The 21220-nt window shown below is 40.2% G+C and overlaps 1 protein-coding gene across 1 annotated transcript in view; it reads right to left on the bottom strand.

Moving 5' to 3' along the window:
- The window catches only part of Arms (Ankyrin repeat-rich membrane spanning), a 485159-nt gene that overhangs the window by 323318 nt on the left and 140621 nt on the right, over positions 1–21220 (bottom strand). Inside the window, exon 3 of the mRNA XM_067142156.2 lies at positions 11229–11567. Coding sequence (XP_066998257.1) covers positions 11229–11504 — 276 coding nt within the window. The 5' untranslated portion in view covers positions 11505–11567. The remainder of the gene's footprint in view (positions 1–11228; positions 11568–21220) is intronic.

Here is a 21220-nt window from a genome sequence, read left to right as displayed (position 1 = left end):
AAAGCTGTACTTAATAAAGAAAAGTACAATGCAAGAAAAGTACAAGAAAGGTACAATGCATGGTCTGAATTTAAAACAGCATAAGATAATGGAACCTGGCAGGTGGTAAACAGAGCTCTTGTTTCGAACATGTTAACTTGTGATCAATGACTAAAAACAACTCGGTATGAAGAAGGCGCCAATGATGCTGATAGTCCTTTCCCCCCCCTCACCAGCAGAACTCAAACCAGCTAACCACGGTGTCAAGACCCTTAAGACTTGATGCTGTAATGATTACGGCCACCAGGTGGGCTACAGGGAGAATGATGGTGATGATATAAATTAGCAGTCTCAAACTGAAAAAGCTTGTAACTACTCCTACCGCTACTCTTACTATTAATTTTCTTCACACAATATACTATTAACTGATTGAGCGCCAGTTGCTGTAATAAGCAACAAAATTCAGAGAGCATGCCTCGTATCTCAATTATTCTCAAGGCGTGAGGTGATAAACTCGCACATCTGGCAATATACAGGAATATGGATCAGGACAATTGTAGATTATGGCTGCATTTCCACAATTGAGGATTGTACTTGGAAATAAAATCGCTTATTACTATTAAAACAAAACTGAATTTATGACTATACTTTACGTCACTATGACCTAGCATGACCATACTTTAATTTAACACTAAAAATATACCCTGTGAGATTTGTTGTTATATATACAGAAAATTTGATCTAAATAAAGAAAGCTATTGGCATGAACTTGAATTGAACTATGATATCGCTGGTGATTACATTATTCTTCATGCTATTTATGCATAACATGTCTGATGCTGTAATTACCTGATGTCTGCACACACCACTGAACTTGAAATTCCTGGAAAAACCATTGGGTTGAATTCGGAAGCCATCTACTGTTATCTTATGTTCTTATGTAACCTGGAGTTGACCTACATTCCCTGTCCGAGTGTAGTAAGCTCCAATGCGGTTACGTCCACTCAATATTTATTGTTCAAAATTGGAAAACTTTACTGAAAGAACCTGTAATATCCAGGCATACTATCTAGTTTCACATGTTCTGATAGCTAATATAGAGGTTGTTGAAATAAATACAACAGTTCTATGTGATTTTAGATGTATCTACGTTAGATTCAATTCTCGAACAAAGTTTGCGAATTGCATAGTAAAATTCAATAAAGAATTCCAAGTACCATGGCGACTGTTAACTGCATATATCGGTTAAATTCAATATATATATTTCCTATACCTCTGAAGACCACGGCACTAAATCTCTGGTAAATCTACTGAAATAAACTTATACTGCAAAGTTCTACCTCGCAATTAGATGTTGCTGCTTCACTATCAGCCCAGTACAAGTCTCTACTCAGATCAGACCACCACCCTTACACCTCATCGACGATTCTTAGACCTCTTCGAACACCACTCTTACATCGGCTTCTATAAACTTGTGATGATCACTTATCTCCCTATTATCTGGTCATCCCTTCCACATCAACACATGGTAGTTGGCGAATACGGACACACTATCGAAACCACATGGCCACGCAATATACGAAAGTAGTCACGAGTCTTAATAGCTTCCCTACGTGTCCAAACGATGACTACGAAGGTGTGTCAGCGGAAAATTTACTTGTCTAATACAGACTCAGTTAAACATAGCCTCGGTTGCAAAATATCATGCAAGCTCACCTACCCACAGTTACAAGTCACAGCATGATCATTTCAAATCAACAAATCTCACTTATTTATGTACAGAATAATTACAAAAAAATCCCTTATCCTATGATTAAATGACATAATATGCATGATACCTAATTATATTACAGTTCAAATGATGAAAATCAGAATATAAAATCCAATGAATCGGGTCAATTAATGATATTATTATTATTATTATTATTATTTGTTGTATGTCCGGCGCTCCCTTCTCGCTCCGCCAGCCAGTTACACGCGCGCCAGGTGTCATTCTTCTAGCCTCGACGCGCAGCCCTCAGTGCGCGTGCCTGGACCGTCGTGTGTGTACTATAAAGAGGAACTCCCAGCCTGTCCTGATGCCCACTTGCCCCGGTGTCCAGCTACAGAATACACCCTACGTCGAGCACGGAGGCTACTCCTCTTGAAAATGTGCTTCGGCCAGGTGGACTGAATTTCTGGCAGTACGAGGTCTCACCTCTGGTCACCGCTCCTCTTTCCCATTCCGCTGCCCATATCCAGTCGTACTATTACATACCGTTATATTTCCCTAATTAATGCAAGCTCCCTTGGTTTCGCCAAGTAAGAATTCTTCCAACATTGAACTTGCTTTTATGAACTCAGCAAGGAAGGACTTTCCAAAACATTTATGTCAGTACTTCTGATAGTTTTCGACTATCGACTTTTCATATCACAAGGACTATCTTTCGAGATAGTAGTGGATGTAAATACTGCAAACTTGTATATAGTGTACAAAAGATAGACTCTTTCTCAAGATTCCTAATTCATTTTGCTTCAAGTTAAATTTCAGTTTTATTTGTGTAAATAGTGTATTTTGCATTTGAAGCGAATAATAAAGTTGTGTTTTGTAAATCTCAACCTTGGTTACAACACAACTCTATGGCGACGAGGTAAACAAACAGAACGCAACAGACACTCCAATTCATCGGCCCCAGTCACCAACTCTGTGGCGACAGGATAATAACTTGCAATTCATCCACTCCTTCACAACGAGGTACAGCAAACTCAGTGCCCTCATACACTTAGACATTGGCGACGAAGTCAATCAGTGCTCAGTGTGTCGCCCACTCAACAGACATTCCCCAGCTCTCTGTCGTGCGCTCCACCTGTGTGGCACGCTCCAGCGTGTTTGCTTGCTCTCTCTCTCACTCCCAGCATATACCGATCAAGGTCGCCCCTACAACCAGTTCTGACACACAGCTCTCCTGGCTCTTTATTGCACGCATCTCGCAATGGCTACAGCTGAGCAACTCGCTACGGTATTCCAAGCCTTACAGCAGCAACAACAACAGTTTCTGCAACAACAATAGGCAGCATTAATTCAGGCTATTCAAGCTATTTCTGTCTCTACACAGCCATCAGCTATTCCTCCGTTCTCTGCTTTTGATCCGGCTAAGGAAGAATGGTCAGTTTATTTAGCACGCTTACAACAGCATTTCATCTGCCATTCTGTCACAGATGATCAACGCCGCCGAGCACTATTTCTTAGTTCGGTTGGCAATGCTACGTGTGAATTACTACGTAAATTAGGTCCAGAAGAAAACCTTTCTGAGGTACCATTCGCACAGCTCCTGGCCCGTCTCACTGAACATTATGCCAAAGCTCCTCACATAGTGGCTGCTCGCTATAAATTTTTTCAGAGCAGAAAGCAACCCCATCAGACACATACTGAATGGATAACTGAATTGCGTGGTCTAGCTAAACCCTGCCAGTTCATATGCTCCAAGGACGGTTGTGGTTCACCCTACACTGATTCTCTCATTCGGGACATGGTAATTTTACATACTCCTGAGGACAAGATACGTTTTGACGCTGTCAAGCAGAGTAACCCTTCTTTAGAAGACGTCCAGCGTATTGCTACGGTTTATGAGCTTACTACCAAGACTGCCGCAGCCATAGCTTCTCCCCACGAAGTTGCTCAAGTCTCGACTCAGGCCCGCAAGTCCTCTGCTACAGTGAACCGTCCAGATAAGGCGCTCTCTACCAAGCATTCTCGCCAGGTTCCCTCTCGTAATGCTACAAGGAAGCCCAATTCTAAAAGCACCTCGAAACTCCTGCCTTCATGCCGAGGCTGTTTCAAGCATCATGAACGTCGTGACTGTCGTTTTTTCAAAGCCACTTGTGAACGATGTAATAAACTTGGACACATTAAGACTGTATGTCGGAGTTCGCTCCGCCCTGCTAAGACTCCTGCAGCACGCCCGAAGCATATACAGCCCCGCCAAGACATGGAAGTTGATCAGATCAATCTTATTCTTCCCACAAGGAATTCTAACAAGATCATCGTTCCTCTCTCATTCTCTACTCGATCCGTCGATTTTCAATTAGACACTGGATCACCTGTCTCTATTATTAACCTGGCTACCTACCATGACTTAGGTTCCCCTTCATGCTCTCCAGCTGACATCCAGCTTGTGACGTTTAACAAAAAGAAAATTGACATTAAAGGTCAAATCCAGCTTCAGGCTAGTTATAAAGGAATTCAGAAGGCCATTCCTCTTCTCGTAGTTAACAACTACACTGCATCCAACATTATGGGCATGGATCTATTTAACTTATTTGGTTTCCAGATACATGACAACATTAACGTTGTATCTACATTGCATCCTACTTCTGACGTTACCGATCTCCTAAAGCAGTTTCCTGAAGTCTTTGACTCTCAGCTCGGAACAGCAAAAGACTATACAGCTCACATACAGCTGAAATCCGGAGCTAAGCCTCGCTTCCTCAAAGCACGTCCAGTACCCCTAGCACTTCAAGACCCGGTCACGAAAGAATTAGAAAGATGGATACAAACTGGCATTGTGGTACCAGTTACTTCTAGTCAATGGGCTACTCCACTAGTGGTAATCAAGAAACCTGATGGTAATGTTCGACTTTGTGGCGATTTTCGATCTACAGTCAACGCACAACTCGACACAGATATCTTTCCTATTCCACGTCCAGAAGACTTATTCCGTCGTCTCGCTGGTGGACAATTCTTCTCTCGAGTTGATCTTAAAGAAGCATATCTCCAGCTACTTTTAGACGAAGACTCTAAGAAATTTTTAACACTCAACACTCCTCTCGGACTGCTCCAGCTCCAGCGGCTCCCATTCGGTGTTTCATCCTCAGCGGCTATTTTTCAGCGCTATTTAGCTCAACTCACTGCCTCCATTCCCGGTTGTGCTAACTACCTGGATGATATTATTGTTACTGGAAAAGATCATCAGGAACATCTAAACAATCTACGCCTCCTTCTCCAGAAATTGAAAGACAATGGCCTACGAGCGAATCTCGCTAAATGTACATTCTTTCAGCCTCAAGTTCACTACCTAGGACATATACTTGATAAGACTGGAATTCGCCCTAGTGCACAGAATGTCTCAGCTATCGTCAACATGCCAGCACCTCAGAACCTCAAGCAGCTCCAGTCCTTCATAGGCAAAGCGAACTACTATAATAAGTTCATTCCCCGCTTCGCTACAGTGGCAGCTCCATTAAACGCTCTACGTAAAAAAGGTGTTAAATTTCAATGGACTCCGCACTGCCAACAGGCATGGAAAACCATCAACAACGCCTTAATTCAAGCTATACAACTCACTCATTTTCAGCCCGACAAGCTCATCACGCTAGCTACTGACGCTTCAGACTACGGTGTCGGTGCCGTTCTCTCCCAGAAGGATCGTCATGGACGGGAACGCCCCATTGCTTTCGCTTCGAAAACACTTAATGACCATCAACGTCGATACTCACAGATAGAGAAAGAAGCTTTAGCCATCATCTTTGGTATTCGCCGTTTCAATGAATATCTCTATGGCAACCATTTCCTGATCATTACTGATCATAAGCCTCTCGTACACTTATTCCATCCTGGTAATAAGATCCCTGAGAATTCCCTCAGAAAGCTTCAAAGATGGTCCATGTTCCTTTCTGATTATTCCTATCAGATTGTCTATCGAGCCACATCCCAGCATTGTAATGCTGATGCCCTCTCACACTTACCAGTTGGTCCTGATACTGCCTTCGATTCTCAAGAATCTGAATGTCTTCAGTTGGACATAGAACTTGAAGATACTGTCTCCAGTTTTCCTATTGATGCTACCTGCATAGCTAAAGCTACGGATAAGGACAGTACACTTGCTACTGTGCGTACTTACATCCGCAACGGTTGGCCTCTTCAGAGCAATCTTCCCGCCCACCTTGCACCTTATCATCGTATGCAGCATCGTCTCACGACTCGTGCTGGAGTCGTACTCCTAGAAGCAGGCACCATCTTCCGAGTGGTTATCCCACTTAGCCTACAGAAACAAGTTCTCGAATTATTACACCGACGCCATTGGGGTATATCCCGAACGAAGCAACTAGCACGTCAACACTGCTACTGGCCCGGTATTGATGCCGCCATCGAAAAGCTCATCCGTCATTGTGAACAATGTCAACTGAATCAGAACGCCCCATCTTCTGATCTAGCTTCATGGCCTCCTGCTACTACTCCATGGGAACGAGTTCACATCGATTTCGCTGGTCCTTTCCTCAATTCCATGTGGTTAATAGTCATCGATTCACTATCGCACTTTCCATATGTAGTGGATATGCATTCGACTACTACGACCGAAGCTACCATTCGTGCTCTACAGAAAATATTTACTACAGAAGGCTTACCTCAAGTACTCATTTTGGACAACGGACCTCAATTTACAGCTACTGCTTTTAAGAAATTTTGTACATATAATGGCATTCGTCATATCCTAGCACCGCCTTTTCACCCTCAATCTAATGGTGAAGCTGAACGCTTTGTACAAACATTTAAGAGAAGTATGAAAAAAGCTGTCTCTTCAGGCTTAACTAAAGACCAAGCATTGCTCCAACTCTTAAGCAACTACAGAACTCTGCCTGGCGCTGATAATATCACTCCTGCACAGAAGCTCCATGGACGACCTCACAGAACTTTACTTTCTCTGTTGCAGCCTCTTCCGGCCCAGTCTCAGACCTCACCAACGAAGTTCTCAGTCAACGACAAGGTCTACACCCGGACATTCAGGTCAAACCCACTCTGGATACCTGGAGTCATCTGCAGATCTTTGGGTCATCGTCTCTATGAATTACAGACTACGGAGAAACGTATCTGCCGCCATCAAGACCAGATACGTCTGCGCTACCGCCCATGTCCAGCTATTGATTCTATTGCTCAGCCAGATAAATCTATTGCTGAACGCGCTTTAGACCATTTAATAACCATGGGTTCCTTTCAGGACGCGACAGCGCCACTCCGCCCGGTCCCAGCTCCGGACAATCCAACAGAGACATCAGCAGCTCCAGCACAGCATCGCAGCCGCCGCCAGCGCCGCCGCCGTTTCACGCCGTACCGGCGTATTTAGGAGGGGAGGGTGTTGTATGTCCGGCGCTCCCTTCTCGCTCCGCCAGCCAGCTACACGCGCGCCAGGTGTCATTCTTCTAGCCTCGACGCGCAGCCCTCAGTGCGCGTGCCTGGACCGTCATGTGTGTACTATAAAGAGGAACTCCCAGCCTGTCCTGATGCCCACTTGCCCCGGTGTCCAGCTACAGAATACACCCTACGTCGAGCACGGAGGCTACTCCTCTTGAAAATGTGCTTCGGCCAGGTGGACTGAATTTCTGGCAGTACGAGGTCTCACCTCTGGTCACCGCTCCTCTTTCCCATTCCGCTGCCCATATCCAATCGTACTATTACATACCGTTATATTTCCCTAATTAATGCAAGCTCCCTTGGTTTCGCCAAGTAAGAATTCTTCCAACATTGAACTTGCTTTTATGAACTCAGCAAGGAAGGACTTTCCAAAACATTTATGTCAGTACTTCTGATAGTTTTCGACTATCGACTTTTCATATCACAAGGACTATCTTTCGAGATAGTAGTGGATGTAAATACTGCAAACTTGTATATAGTGTACAAAAGATAGACTCTTTCTCAAGATTCCTAATTCATTTTGCTTCAAGTTAAATTTCAGTTTTATTTGTGTAAATAGTGTATTTTGCATTTGAAGCGAATAATAAAGTTGTGTTTTGTAAATCTCAACCTTGGTTACAACATTATTATTATTATTATTATTATTATTATTATTATTATTATTATTATTATTATTATTATTATTATTATTATTATTATTATTATTATTATTATTTGTGCAGGATAGATGTAAATTCAGAACCAAAATCAACAATCACCACTTTGAAGACAAACCCAACACCAGAGCTACTATAACTTGGACAGAAGAACGAAGGAAGAATCTCAGCGAGAGGTTGATGAGATTTTGGGAGGAAAAGAAGGCAACACATCAGCTAAGCAAGTTCAACCGTGCTCCTGAGTAGGGCATAACGATGTAAAAAAAAAAAAAAAATTAAAAAAAAAAAAGGCTGAATGAAATCTGTAACCCTGTTGTACAGTTACAAGCTATATATATCAAACATGAAAACAATACAAGCACTGTCATACAACTCTTGAGACATTAGTATATAAAAGAAAGATAGAAAGAAAGAATCAACTAACAGAGCAGAAGTTTGGTTTGATATGCCCTTTCAGATCAAGGAGTTTATGAATTGAAAAGCAACATGGTTTAGTATTTGGAGTTGTTTGAGTAATGGAATTAAATTATATACTAGTGTAGGCTTTCACGACTGATGTCAACAGACAAGTGATCATCATATTTTGGGATAATGGATCACACTGACACCGCAAATGTGTCTATGTTTCAACTACTGTGCAGGAGCCTTTGTAAAGACTAAATGACATTTTTATAAGTGAGAATGCTAGATTGTTGTGTTAGTATCAGCTTGTACCTATTTCTGATTAGTGTTATCAAGACTTGCTCAATGTAGCCCAGTGCAACCATTCTTCTGTTACTTTATGGTAAGCATAAGCTACCAAACTCTGCTTATTTGCAGTCCCTTTTCTGTCTCGTTGACACGGTAGTCATGTTTCATTACTTCAATAGCTTCTCGATAAAGATGATCATGATTCCAGCAGGTGGTAGCCAGAGTTGTTTTTTCATTCTGTCACTGGATACTTTTCTTATTGGAATAGGCGTCAATGATGCCATATGTTTCTTCAGCCTTGTAACAGGCGCCAGGAAATGTTCTCTCCAGTGCCTACATGCTGCTGCGTGAGGTAGCATCAGCAGTTTAGTTGGCAGCACGGTGGCATATCTGTCACGCTCACTCAACGACATGCCAAGGTCGACAGGATAGCAGTGCAGGGAAGGCCCCATGTGTGAGCTGTGGGCTATCAAAATCATCAGTGTGTATTGCATTAAGCGAGCGTTCAGGTAGATTATTGGAATAGAGCAACAGGGTACAAGCAGTAATGTTTACTCCTGAAGAGAGAGTTTTTATGTTGGAATACGTTTTTCGTGAAGGCGATCAGTTTACAGAAAATGTAAAACTAGAATTTTAGGCGTGATTTCCTAATTCAGAGTGTCCAAACTGAGATACCGTTCAGGATTTGATCAGTAAATTTCATGTGACCGGTTCAGTACAGGGAACAGGCAGGCCTACGCTTTTAACAGACGAAAAATGATTGATGAACTTAATTATGCGCAGTCCATTACGCAAGAACCTTTAGTGAAAGTCTGCGACAATATGTGTAGGCGTACTGAAGTCTGCCTTTGATCACAAGGTCAACACTTCCAGCATCTGTGAGTGAGTACAAAGTTTAATATTTACTGTTTGTTGTTTGTTTGATTTGATACAAGCGGCAGCATGGTGCCAACTTAACTACTGATGCCACCTCGCGCAGCACGTATGTGCTGTGGAGAAAATTTTCTGGCATCCTGTATTATAGCTGCGTTTGGTGGTCTCGAGACAAACCTTCCTCATGAATAGGGAATGCACTACATTTCTGCACAAGAAAGAATGTCCTAACAGCCTTAACTTAACTTAGTGTAACTGAGGAGATATTTTCCACTTTTAATTCAGACTTACAAAAATTAACTTTGATTCACACTTACTATATAACTGTTGTGAAGATAATTATAAAATTGATGAAATTAAAAACAATCCTGTGAAAAATAAAATGTAAAGATCTAGTTTATAAAATCGAGGAGTTCAGTTTTAGCACAATTTTTGTTTATTTGTTTGTTTATATAATCTACTTAAAAATGAATACAGAAGTATAACTTGTTGATCTTATTTTTATCCACTTCTAACATAATTCAGATGAAAACTTAGTCACCGACTCTACGAAATGTCACTTTTGTTCACAACCAGTCCGTACTTGTCACTAGAAACTAGCTGTGGAAACAATTTTGGAAAGTCATGGTATTCTAAACAACTGTCTGAAAAATAAACTTATTTGCTCTGTGTTTTGAGATTATCTACTTTCAGATGCAATTTCTCAGATGTCCAGATTTTGAGTATGTAGGAGAAGATTCTTTCAACAAACAGATTGCTTGGATCCAAATTCACTGCACATGTGCTCCTATACACAGCAGAACAGAATACAAAACCAAATTGCACAAGAACTGGAAATAATCAATTTGTTTGTTAGCCGTGTGATATTTGAAAACGAGATCTCAACAACTGCAAAAAAAAATCACCATATTTACTGAAAGCAGAACATTTAAGTGCCCCTGAGCTTTGGATAGGGGGAGGGGGAAGCAAGCAAAATGTCTGAAACCGGGACTGTCCTCCCGCCTAACCCAGAACGTCTGTTTAGTTTATGTAGGCATCGCTGTCACCTCGTCAAAGTAGAAAATTCTATAGTGGGGAAGGATACCCTCTCTTTCCCTGATCATAAAAATAAGATTTCAGTAAACTATGATTCTGGCTACTATCCATCTACATCAAGATCATCTCTACAGAGAAGCTATTGGAATAAAAAACATGACAGCTAATTCAATAAGGAATGGGGACCCTAGATTAGCTGAGTTGGCAACCTGCGCTCGTCACAAGACAACACAAAAATGGCTACACAACCTAATATCCCAAAACAAGACAATTTGGCAATTAACCAAATCCTCAAGGTTTATCTGATACAATATCACGAAAAATGAGGACATGTAACGGTACTGTATAACTAAAATAAAAATAAGAATAAGGACAGATCTGAATAATATTTGAATTCCACAAATCAAGATGAGCACTAGATAAACATAACTCCAATTCATTTCACTATCATTTCTGAACATGTATAAATTTCTGTTTGTGATGCAGTAGTGTACCACCTTTATATAAACTTAAAATAGAAGGGTAATTATATAAGTACAGTAGTTGCATGTGAATACAGGAATGTGATTGTATATGACTCTTGCAGGTTTTAGGCAAACATTTGTTATAAGGTTCACACAATCGGGGAAGCTTGAGCTGTGTTCATTGTAGTCTCTATGCACAAAATAAGTTATACATATTAACTGATCAATCCAAGAGCTCTAGTGTGGTTAGAACACACACATCAGGCATTATTAGTGGTTAATATTTCTGTGCATGTAAAGTTTTTAACTATATGATGTCACTACTGTCACACAGCTACTGACACTCCACACAGAAGCACTGACCGTCTGGGACAGCCGATGCAAACCGAAGTTGAATTTTCGACTGCCAGTGGAGCCATCTGTAGCTGGTGTGATGGAGAATGATGGCACTGACCAATGGCGATGACCATCCAATCCATGGCTTCCTCCCCAAGTGCTAGGATCAGGGATGTGCAAATGAAGGAATGAGGAACGGTTAGGACGGCGTGATGGACTGTCTTCAGTTGTAGCACTTGGGAAGTGGTTGGAGTCGAGTGTCATGTGCGGTGAAGACACTTGTGATGGGGAAGATGAGTCCATTCCTCACTGACTGCCATTAAACCTTTTGTTTTTGCGCACAGCTGAAGATAACTGCAAATGCCCCTTTGAACAACATAATACTCCACAATGTACTCTCATACATTTCCTTCTGGCTGTTTCAATATACAGCACAACAATATATCTCTGAAAAACTACCTAATCTATTCTTCAGTAATATACATAAATTTCAATACCATAATTTATAAAGAATATGCAAGTCAAGTGCAATTCAGATAAACAAATATTGAAATAAAGAACATGAATCTTGATCAGAAAATTTTTGCATTGCTAACACAATTCTCTATGCTGAGCAAATTGGACAAGGAAGGAATTTGATTAGATATGGACAGATGATAAATATCAGCTCGCTATGACGATACATACATACAGTACAATGATTAATCACAAATAGAAGAACCAATTAAAAGCTGCTGGACATTTAGAACTGGGAAGCATAAGGCAAGGTCTTCTTAAAAATCTTTTTATATTTTAATAAGGAAATACTTTAACAACAAAAACAACAACAACAATAATAACTTTTAAAAATTTAAGTTGGCACATTACAAGACTATTACGTTCAACAATAGAAACTATACATTGTCTTTCATGGTTGTATCACCTTTTGGTACAGCAAGGCGTGGTGACCAGCCACAGCAGCAATCTCATTGTGGAAGGATATGTCTTTGCATGTTGCCTCCTCATCACCTTGGCTTATCCTCATTTGACTTTCACTCTTCAGAACTTCATTCTCAGTGCTTCTGGTATTAAAATTCTGCATGTTTTATGACATGATTTTGTATCACAAGGGTTATTTGTGCTGTGTTACAATTTTATAAAGTATTTATAAAAAGAAAGTATTTTCATGTTACAACAGTATTGTGAAGACTTTGGTCCAGCTCCTCAGCTGAATAGCCAGAGGAATTTTTGGTCCTGAGGATCTCGTGTTTGATTCCTGACCAGGTGGGAGATTTTCACTGCATATGGTTAATTCCTCCAGCTTTTTGCTTACTGGCTGTTTGCATTTGTCTTAACACACATCTCATCTACACACAACACAACACAACACAACACAACACAACACCACAGAAACATACAATAATAAATACATCCCTTCACATAGGGTTGGCATCAGGTAGGGCATTCGGCCATAAAACTGGGTTAAATGCACACCAAGTGATGACCAAAAAAAAAAAAAAAAAAAAGGTCAGGAAGAAGAAGAAGATTTGTTACTAAAACTGGAGCAAAGTCCTAATAATGGTACAGTCAGTGTACAAATTACAACAAAGATTATTTTTTTTCTTTTGCGATTCATGTAAGATAAATTATTGCAGAGAAGTTTGAGGATAATTTTAAAGATAACTTTTAGGTTTACTTGTTCCATACAGGGAAACTGTATAAGGTGATAAATCGAGGGAAATGGGATCTATTCTTAATAGAGATATGTTCTTGATACTTTTGATACCTCCATGCCCTTAATACCCAAGAGGTATTAATATTTAACTATACTAGTATTACTAGAGCCTCCGTGGCTCAGGCTGGGTTCCGTGGTTCAAATCGCGGTCACTCCATGTGAGATTTGTGCTGGACAAAGCAGAGGCAGGACAGGTTTTTCTCTGGGTACTCCAGTTTTCCCTGTGATATTTCATTCCAGTATGATTTCACTTCATCTGTTGTTCATTAATCATTGCCCCAGAGTAGTGCGACAGGCTTCGCAGCCGGCACAATTCCTATCCTTGCCACATGCACATCTGAACAAATACCTATGTCTAGGCGTGTTGTCTGTCTAGGTTTTCATTTAAAAAATTAGCAGTGACATGTTTTGTTGTCTCAGTCTCTTGTCACTGTCTTCTGTCTTAGTCCTTTGCCTCTGTTATGTGCTGCCAACTGGTAGCTTTAGATAGTCATCACTGGATGCAATTAATATGCAATGCAAGACACTGAAGAGAACGAAATATGTTCCATCGCAATTAAAAGAATGAGACTTTGGCAGTTTGATTGCTCTCACTGCTGCTACAGACAAAATGCTGCAACTTGCTAACCAAAAGGAGGGTCCTGAATCTACAACTGAAGACATAAGCTTGTAATTCCAATTTAATATGCTGTGTATTCATATCTTTGGCAAAATTATACATTTTACTTCAATACAGTACAACCTTGGATTGCGAGCAACTTGGTCTGCGAGGGTTTTGCAAGAAGTACAAACATTTTAAATGAATTCTAACTTGATAAATGAGCAAAGTTTTGCACTATGAGTAGTACACAATCGAGTCAATCATTTTCCCCTGTACTTTACCTCACACTGTAGGACTGTGTGTAATAATCTCCCGTGCTGCAGTTCCATTAGTGTTCCTTGCTCATACAGTCAACATCCATATGAACGTATGTTTACTGTATGCTATAGCATAGTAATCTCATGTCTACATAAAGCATTTCCTATTTTGTGTCCAACTGTAGTGACTAGGCCCAATGATGAAAAAAGTTTAAGAGGAAGGCAGTAAGGAGGAGGAGATGTGTATAGTGAAAGTTAAAGTTGAGAGGGAAATCACTGAGAAGTATAAACAAGATACACATATGCCTGATATTTTTTTTTAAATGTGCACGAAGTCTTCATCAACTAACTGCACAATATTAAAAAAAGAACAACTTAATTAATGTTTGGATGCTGCAAAAGGAGTCACGACTGTATCAAATCAAAGGTCATGTGTTCCAGAAGATGTAGGAAATTTGTGTCTTATGTGGATCATTTTACATCAATACATAATTTTGGGTTGTGGAATGAATCATCTGTATTTCAATTATTGCTTACAGGAATATTTGCTTTGATATACAAATTCTTTGGATTACATGCATGTTTATAGAATGAATTATGCTTGCAACCCCAGGCTTTAATATACTCATTAAAAATAGTAAAGATGTTTTTAAAAATTCTATTTCAGGTGACCAATTTTTTGGAGCCAGCAAAACTGCCTGGTATGTGGTGCTTGTATGGCAGCATTACACAAGAAAATGACACAACAAATTCACTATTAGTTAACACTTCTGTAAATGAAATCACCACATACCTCAAAGAAGATCTGTCATACGCCATTTGAAGTGTTTCCACTTATTGGAAATCAAATACAAAGTTCCCAAAACTGTGAAAACTAGCTGTGAAATGTTCATGTATGCCACCAGCAACAGTATTTTCTTTTTACAATTTGCTTTGAGTCGCACCGGCACAGATAGGTCTTAAGGCAACGATGGGACAGGGAAGAGTGACAAGTGGGAAGAAAGTGGCCATGGCCTTAATTAAGGTACTGCCACGGCATTTGCCTGGTGTGAAAATCGAAAACAAAAGAAAACCGTCTTCAGGGCTACCGACAGTTTTGTTCAAACCCACTATCTCCCATATGCAAGCTCACAGCTACGCACCTCTAACCGCATGGATAACTTGCTCAGTTAGTATATTCTGAGAGACTCTTTAGCACAGCAGAATTCATATGGGACACAAAAAGAAGTAGACTCGTCCCCAACAGAATGAGAAGGCTTGCATTTTTGAACAAAAACTTGCAACACTATTAAGTAACTGTTTTATCATTCATTTTATTTTTATTTTCTTAAATAGTGTTGAATACTTTTTTAACATTCAGTTTGTGGAAAGATGCATGGCTAACTACTAACCAGATCTACATATCACAATATATTTTAATTTATAATTATACAGATAGTTAACATAAAATGCCTACTTAATCAATAATGCTGAATTCAGAAATTTCTGTTTTATTATTTTACTTTGAGAATGATAGTATCAGAGTATCGAGGATAAAACCATACTTATATTTGTATTAAGTATCAACAAAAACTGGTATCGACCCATGTCTAATTGTTCACAAGAAGTGAACTGTGAAAGGGCTGTGCCCACTACAGGAAAACAGGCAATATTGGCGAAAGATTGGAATGTAATCCTCCTCCTAACAACTTGCACAGCAAACAGTAATGTTGATAAATTCATCAAGGCTAACATAAAACTTTCAAATGTAAGACTGTATAAGATCATTCTTGTTCACGGAATTTCATCATGTGTCAATGAGAGTAAGGTAAATATCTGTAATCTTTTTTTAGGATTTTTTTTAATGTCTCACTAACACATCAAAGGTTTTCAGCGGCAGAAGGATGGGAAATGGCTTCTTTCTTAGAGTAAATCGGTAAGCATATTAAAAAAACTCCTGCTGGACAAAATTCCAGACACCTCGATATCTCTGAAAATCAGGAAAGTAGTTAGTGGGATGTAAAACCATTACCCTAGATATTTTAACTCCTCTGTCCACGTGATCTATCCTTGTCCCATGTCTAGCTCTCTGGGCACTGGCTTGATGTTAGTGATAAACACTGTTTTCTCAAAGATCTGGAGGGCTGCCTTTGCTGCTTATGTCTGGAGTTGATTGATCTGCTCTGCAGCAGTATCTGGGAAATCCAAAAAGATCATGAGAACAACTGCAAAGGCTAGACATTTAACTGTCAGGTTCATGTTTCTACAGCCCAATCTGACTCAGTTTTGATCCCTTTGTTGCTTGTTTCTTTGTACCACTCACGGATGACTTTCTTAAATACGCAATTGAAGAGCAGAGGCAAGAGTCCATCTCCCTGCCTTACCCTGCCCTTAATCCCAAAGGTGTCTGAAATCTCTTGCCTAAATATCACTTTGAAGGTAGTGTTGGTTAGGGTCTGCTGGATGACTGGCCCATGAGCGTCCTTTCCTGAGCCCGTCTTTGTATTATCCCAATTATGGATCCAGTTGTTCTGCCCTAGTTTGAAGAGCTTTTGAGAGGATCTTGTAGGCTATTATGAGGAGAGTTGCGATGGTAGCTGTTCACATCTGTACTATCACCTTCTTCACGGTGAATCGGGGCTAAGGTCCAGTCACTTGGAAGTTTCTCTTCTTCCCAAATCTTGCAGATTTTCTCAGTTAACTTGTTGACTGCCTTGTTGCCAGCATGCTTCCATAGTTTAGCAACTAATGAGCCCTTGCTAGATGCCTTGTTTCTGAGTGACTGGATGATCTGTTTGACTTCTTCTGTAGTGGGTATAGGCAACTGTGAATAGACATATTGTCTTCAAAAGTGAAGACCTTATAACTGAGAAGGAACTCAGAGAAACTGGCCAGGATTTTGCAATTGTCCTTGTCACCGTGAGTTATTGGTGGAGTGTAACTACAGAGATTCCGCATGTAGATTGTTCTTCCCAAAGTCTTGCTCAATTTGTGCCAGACTTTTTGTTTAAGGTGTGTTTTTTTCCCCCCACCAAATGTTTTTTGCAGTTTATTTTTTTCACTTCTAGGAAATTCTTCCAACTATCTTCCTTCATTTTTCTGTGAGTTCCATCTTTGCCAGGTGAACTGTCTTTGCCATATTGCTGCATTGCATTCACTGAGCCACCAAGCATGTTTCCTTAGTTTTTTAAGAGGGATTGTAGCTGTTCTCAGCAGAACCTCTTGTAGTTGTTACCAATCCCATGGATCCCAGGACTCAAGTTTCTACGGGAAATCTTGACAAGATATTAGCTTTTCAGTGTTCAACCTGTTGGTCTTTCTGAACTGGATCTTTCTAGTATTTCCAGGAAGGAGCTTAACTTTTATGTTAGAGTTAGTAAGGATTGGAACCAAGTTTGGCACTTCTCAAAATCTTGATGTTCTGGATCTCTTGTAGTACTTCCTGTGCAGTAGCAACATAATCCATCTGTAACTTACCATGTTTGGGGTTTCGGGCTTGTGTAAGTATCTGTTGCCTGGGCAGGTGTTTGAAAGCAGTCAATTTTATAACTAGACTGGATACCTTACAGAGCTCAATAATAATAATTATTATTATTATAACAATAATAAATAATATTATTATTTACCTGGCCTTGTTGCAAAGTAGAATAACAGATAATAAAATAAAGGGTAACCCTTCCTTCCACATGTGACTTCTTTGCATGACAAGGCCAGGCTGTATAGCTCAGATCTAAGAGTACTCAACATGGTAAGTTCAAACCCAGCTCTCGCCGGGCTGAGTGGCTCAGATGATTGAGGCGCTGGCTTTCTGACCCCAACTTGGCAGGTTCGATCCTGGCTCAGTCCGATCGTGTTTGAAGGTGTTCAAATACGTCAACCTTGTGTTGGTAGATTTACTGGCACGTAAAAGAACTCCTGTGGGACAAAATTTCAGCACCTCGGCATCTCCAAAAACCATAAAAGTAGTTAGTGGGACATTAAGCAAATAACATTATTATTATTATTATTATTATTATTATTACAAACCCAGCTCAGTCCACTGGAATTTGGAGATGCTGAAATTCATATTTGTAGACTTACTGGCACGTATGAGAACATATCCTGTGATAAGGTAAATGCTTATTTTGATTGTAACTACTACCGGTACTGAAAGAACATGAATTAATAACATAATCAGCAGTCCAGGTGTGGGGATATTATACTGCTTCAGCAGGAGTGCATGTTCTGGATGGCTGTCATGTAACCCACGGATATCCAGGCAAATTGAGTACCGTTCTACATGTTCTGACAATGGTTTTCTTTGGTTTCCCGATTTTCACTTCCATGCAAATCCTGGGACGGTTCCTGTTCATAGGCCACATCGATTCCTACCACCTCCTTACCCAATTTTATTCACCATCACTCATTAGATCTGCAGACTCGTTGGCTGAACGGTCAGCATACTGGCCTTCAGTTCAGAGGATCCCGGGTTCAATTCCCGGCCGTGTCGGGGATTTTAACCTTCATTGGTTAATTCCAAAGGCCTGGGGGCTGGGTGCTTGTGCTGTCCCCAACATCACTGCAACTTACACACCACATATAACACTATCCCCCACCACAATAACACGCAGTTACCTACACATGGCAGATGCTGCCCACTCTCATCGGAGGGTCTGCCTTACAGGGGCTGCACTCGGCTAGAAATAGCCACACGGAACTAAAATTATTATTTGATCTGCATTAGCTCCTTAACTGAGACTGGCACTAGGAAGAGTATGCACGGTATACACTAGCCAGCGTCTTGGTAGGTGTGCTAGGTACCAACTGATGAGCCCAGCCTAGCACACGGGGGCGGGGCGCTGGCGACCGGGAATGAGTTGGCTGGAAAATTTGTAATGTCCAATAACGGACCATTTATATTGGTATTATAAATGTACTCATTCGGAACAAATATTTCAGATTCCCTATGGGAATCAACATCTATATCACAGTATCCAGTAATCGGGAGATAGTGGGTTCGAGCCCCACTGTCGGCAGCCCTGAAGATGGTTTTCTGTGGTTTCCCATTTTCACACCAGGCAAATGCTGGGGCTGTACCTTAATTAAGGCCACGGCCGCTTCCTTCCAATTCCTAGGCCTTTCCTATCCCATCATCACCATACGATATATCTGTGTCAGTGCGACATAAATCAAATAGCAAAAAAAAAAAAAAAAAAAAAAAAAAGAGGAAGAGTTCTGACTGTAAAACATGCCATATAATTTCATCTCACTTCAACCCTGAACCTGTTTCAGGAGAAAGGACTAAAGAGTAGACATGCATGCATTGTGATGGTACATACATCACACCTCTGCATTAGATTCATTACTATGTCTATTTTGTGTTAAACGTACAAGCTATAAGGTTACACAAGTTGGTAATGTTTGAATGCATACAGTATGTGGTAAAATCAAGACTAAATATAACCTGAAGATTTCCATGAAGTGGATCTGTATGGATTATGTCATGGTATAATATAGCTAGTTTATTCCAAGTCATTGTGGAGATTTTATTTGAGGCAGATTACATTTGTACAATTCCAACCTGCTAAATCATTTACAGAGGGTTAGGCAAGGGCCATAGCGGATGTACCAGTACACAGTTTCACTTACATGTCCTGAGAGAGAAGAGAAAACTTATCATGCTCTATTGAAATTCAAGGGATACATTTTGGTAAACTCTGGTGTCCAAATTACAGACATTTCAGATTATTATATTTATTTAATATTATTCGAGGTGTCCGACTCATTGGCTGAATGGTCAGCATTGAGGCCTTCAGTTCAGAGGGTCCCGGGTTCGATTCCCGGCCAGGTCGGGGATTTTAATCGCATCTGATTATTTCTTCTGGCCCGGGTCTGGGTGCTTGTGTTTGTCTCAGCACTTTCCTCTTCATATTCATAGAACACACTACACTACCAACCACCACAGAAACACACAATAGTAATTACATCCCTCCACATAGGTTTGGCGTCAGGAAGGGCATCCGGCCATAAAACAGGGCCAAACCCACATGTGCGACACAGTTCGCACATGCAACCCCACAGATGTGGGAAAAGAGGTGGAGGAAGATTTAATACTATTTGAGTTGAGTTCAAGTCAAGTAGAATCAGTAAACCCAGCTCGATAGCTGCAGTCACTTGAGTGTGGCCAGTATCCAGTATTCGGGAGATAGTGGGTTCGAACCCCACTGTCGGCAGCCCTGAATATGGTTTTCCGTGGTTTCCCATTTTCACATCAGGTAAATGCTGGGGCTGTACCTTAATTAAGGCCACGGCTGCTTCCTTCCCACTCCTAGCCCTTTCCTGTCCCATCATCATCATCATCATCATCATAAGACCTATCTGTGTCGGTGCAACACAAAGCAACTTGTAAAAAAAAAAAACTGTAAAACTACAAATGGTGAGCACAGTAGTTGAAGTTATATTACAGTATTTCATATCCATGAATTGCCCCAGAAAAGTGCAACTGGATTAGGCAGCTGGCACAATTCTTATCCTCGCTGCTACATGGGGGCTTCATTCATTCTGTTCTTGACCCAGTCGAATGACTGAAAACAGGCTGTGCATTTTTATTTTCCAGGAACTGTGGGAAATTCCTTTTGGCTGTATTTCATTAATTCAATTGCTGCCTTCAACAATGATGTACACTTCATTATACTTTTGCATGAAGCAAACCAATCGTAGTATGCTCTATATTGACAATTTTGCATGAGGTATTTTTAAAAGCTGTCACATTAGCTCTGAAATACTATTTCAACACCTTATTTTAATTTAGTTGGAAGACAGCCTTCATGAATGAGTTATTCAAGCATATGAACTGCATACATACATCACAAATTTTAGTAACTTAAATCTTCATACTTGCAAATTATTTCCACTCCGACTATGAGAAGTCAATCCCCCCAATCCACGTTTCATGACAGCAGAACAGGTCGCTACTTATGACTGACTTAAGCAGTACTAACTAAGCTCAGCAATAAACTGAGGTAACCTTGAGAGCTTGGAGTAGCCTATTATGTAACTTCCCAAACAATCTCATTTGACAATAAACAAACCCAGGACAAATTCATTTCTTTATCACAGAAAGTAAAGTATGCAATAAATAAGTAAACACATCCCTGAAGCTCTAAAGCTCAGCTTTGGTTTTCCACTGCACAAAGGATGAAGTTTAGAAAGAAAAATTAAAAATTAAAAAGCAAGGAATTTGGGCCTCCTCTGAAATTTCTAGACTGTTTAAAATTTTAAAATATATTTGGCCAGTAATCAGACGGTACCAAAATAATATTGTTCTAAAAATGAATCTACTTCAACTGAATTCTTTTTTAAACATATCTATAACGAACTAATATATGGTCTTCAAATTTTATAAAACTCATGCTAACTATGGACCAAGTTTTTAAAGTTTCTAGGGTGCCTGGAAGTACTTTGTAACTTCATGTCTATTTACATTTTT

The sequence above is a fragment of the Anabrus simplex genome, chromosome 2, assembly GCF_040414725.1.
Source record: "Anabrus simplex isolate iqAnaSimp1 chromosome 2, ASM4041472v1, whole genome shotgun sequence".
Lineage (NCBI taxonomy): Eukaryota > Metazoa > Arthropoda > Insecta > Orthoptera > Tettigoniidae > Anabrus > Anabrus simplex.
Note: the sequence above shows the minus strand (reverse complement) of the source record. Positions and strands in the feature narration are given on the sequence as shown.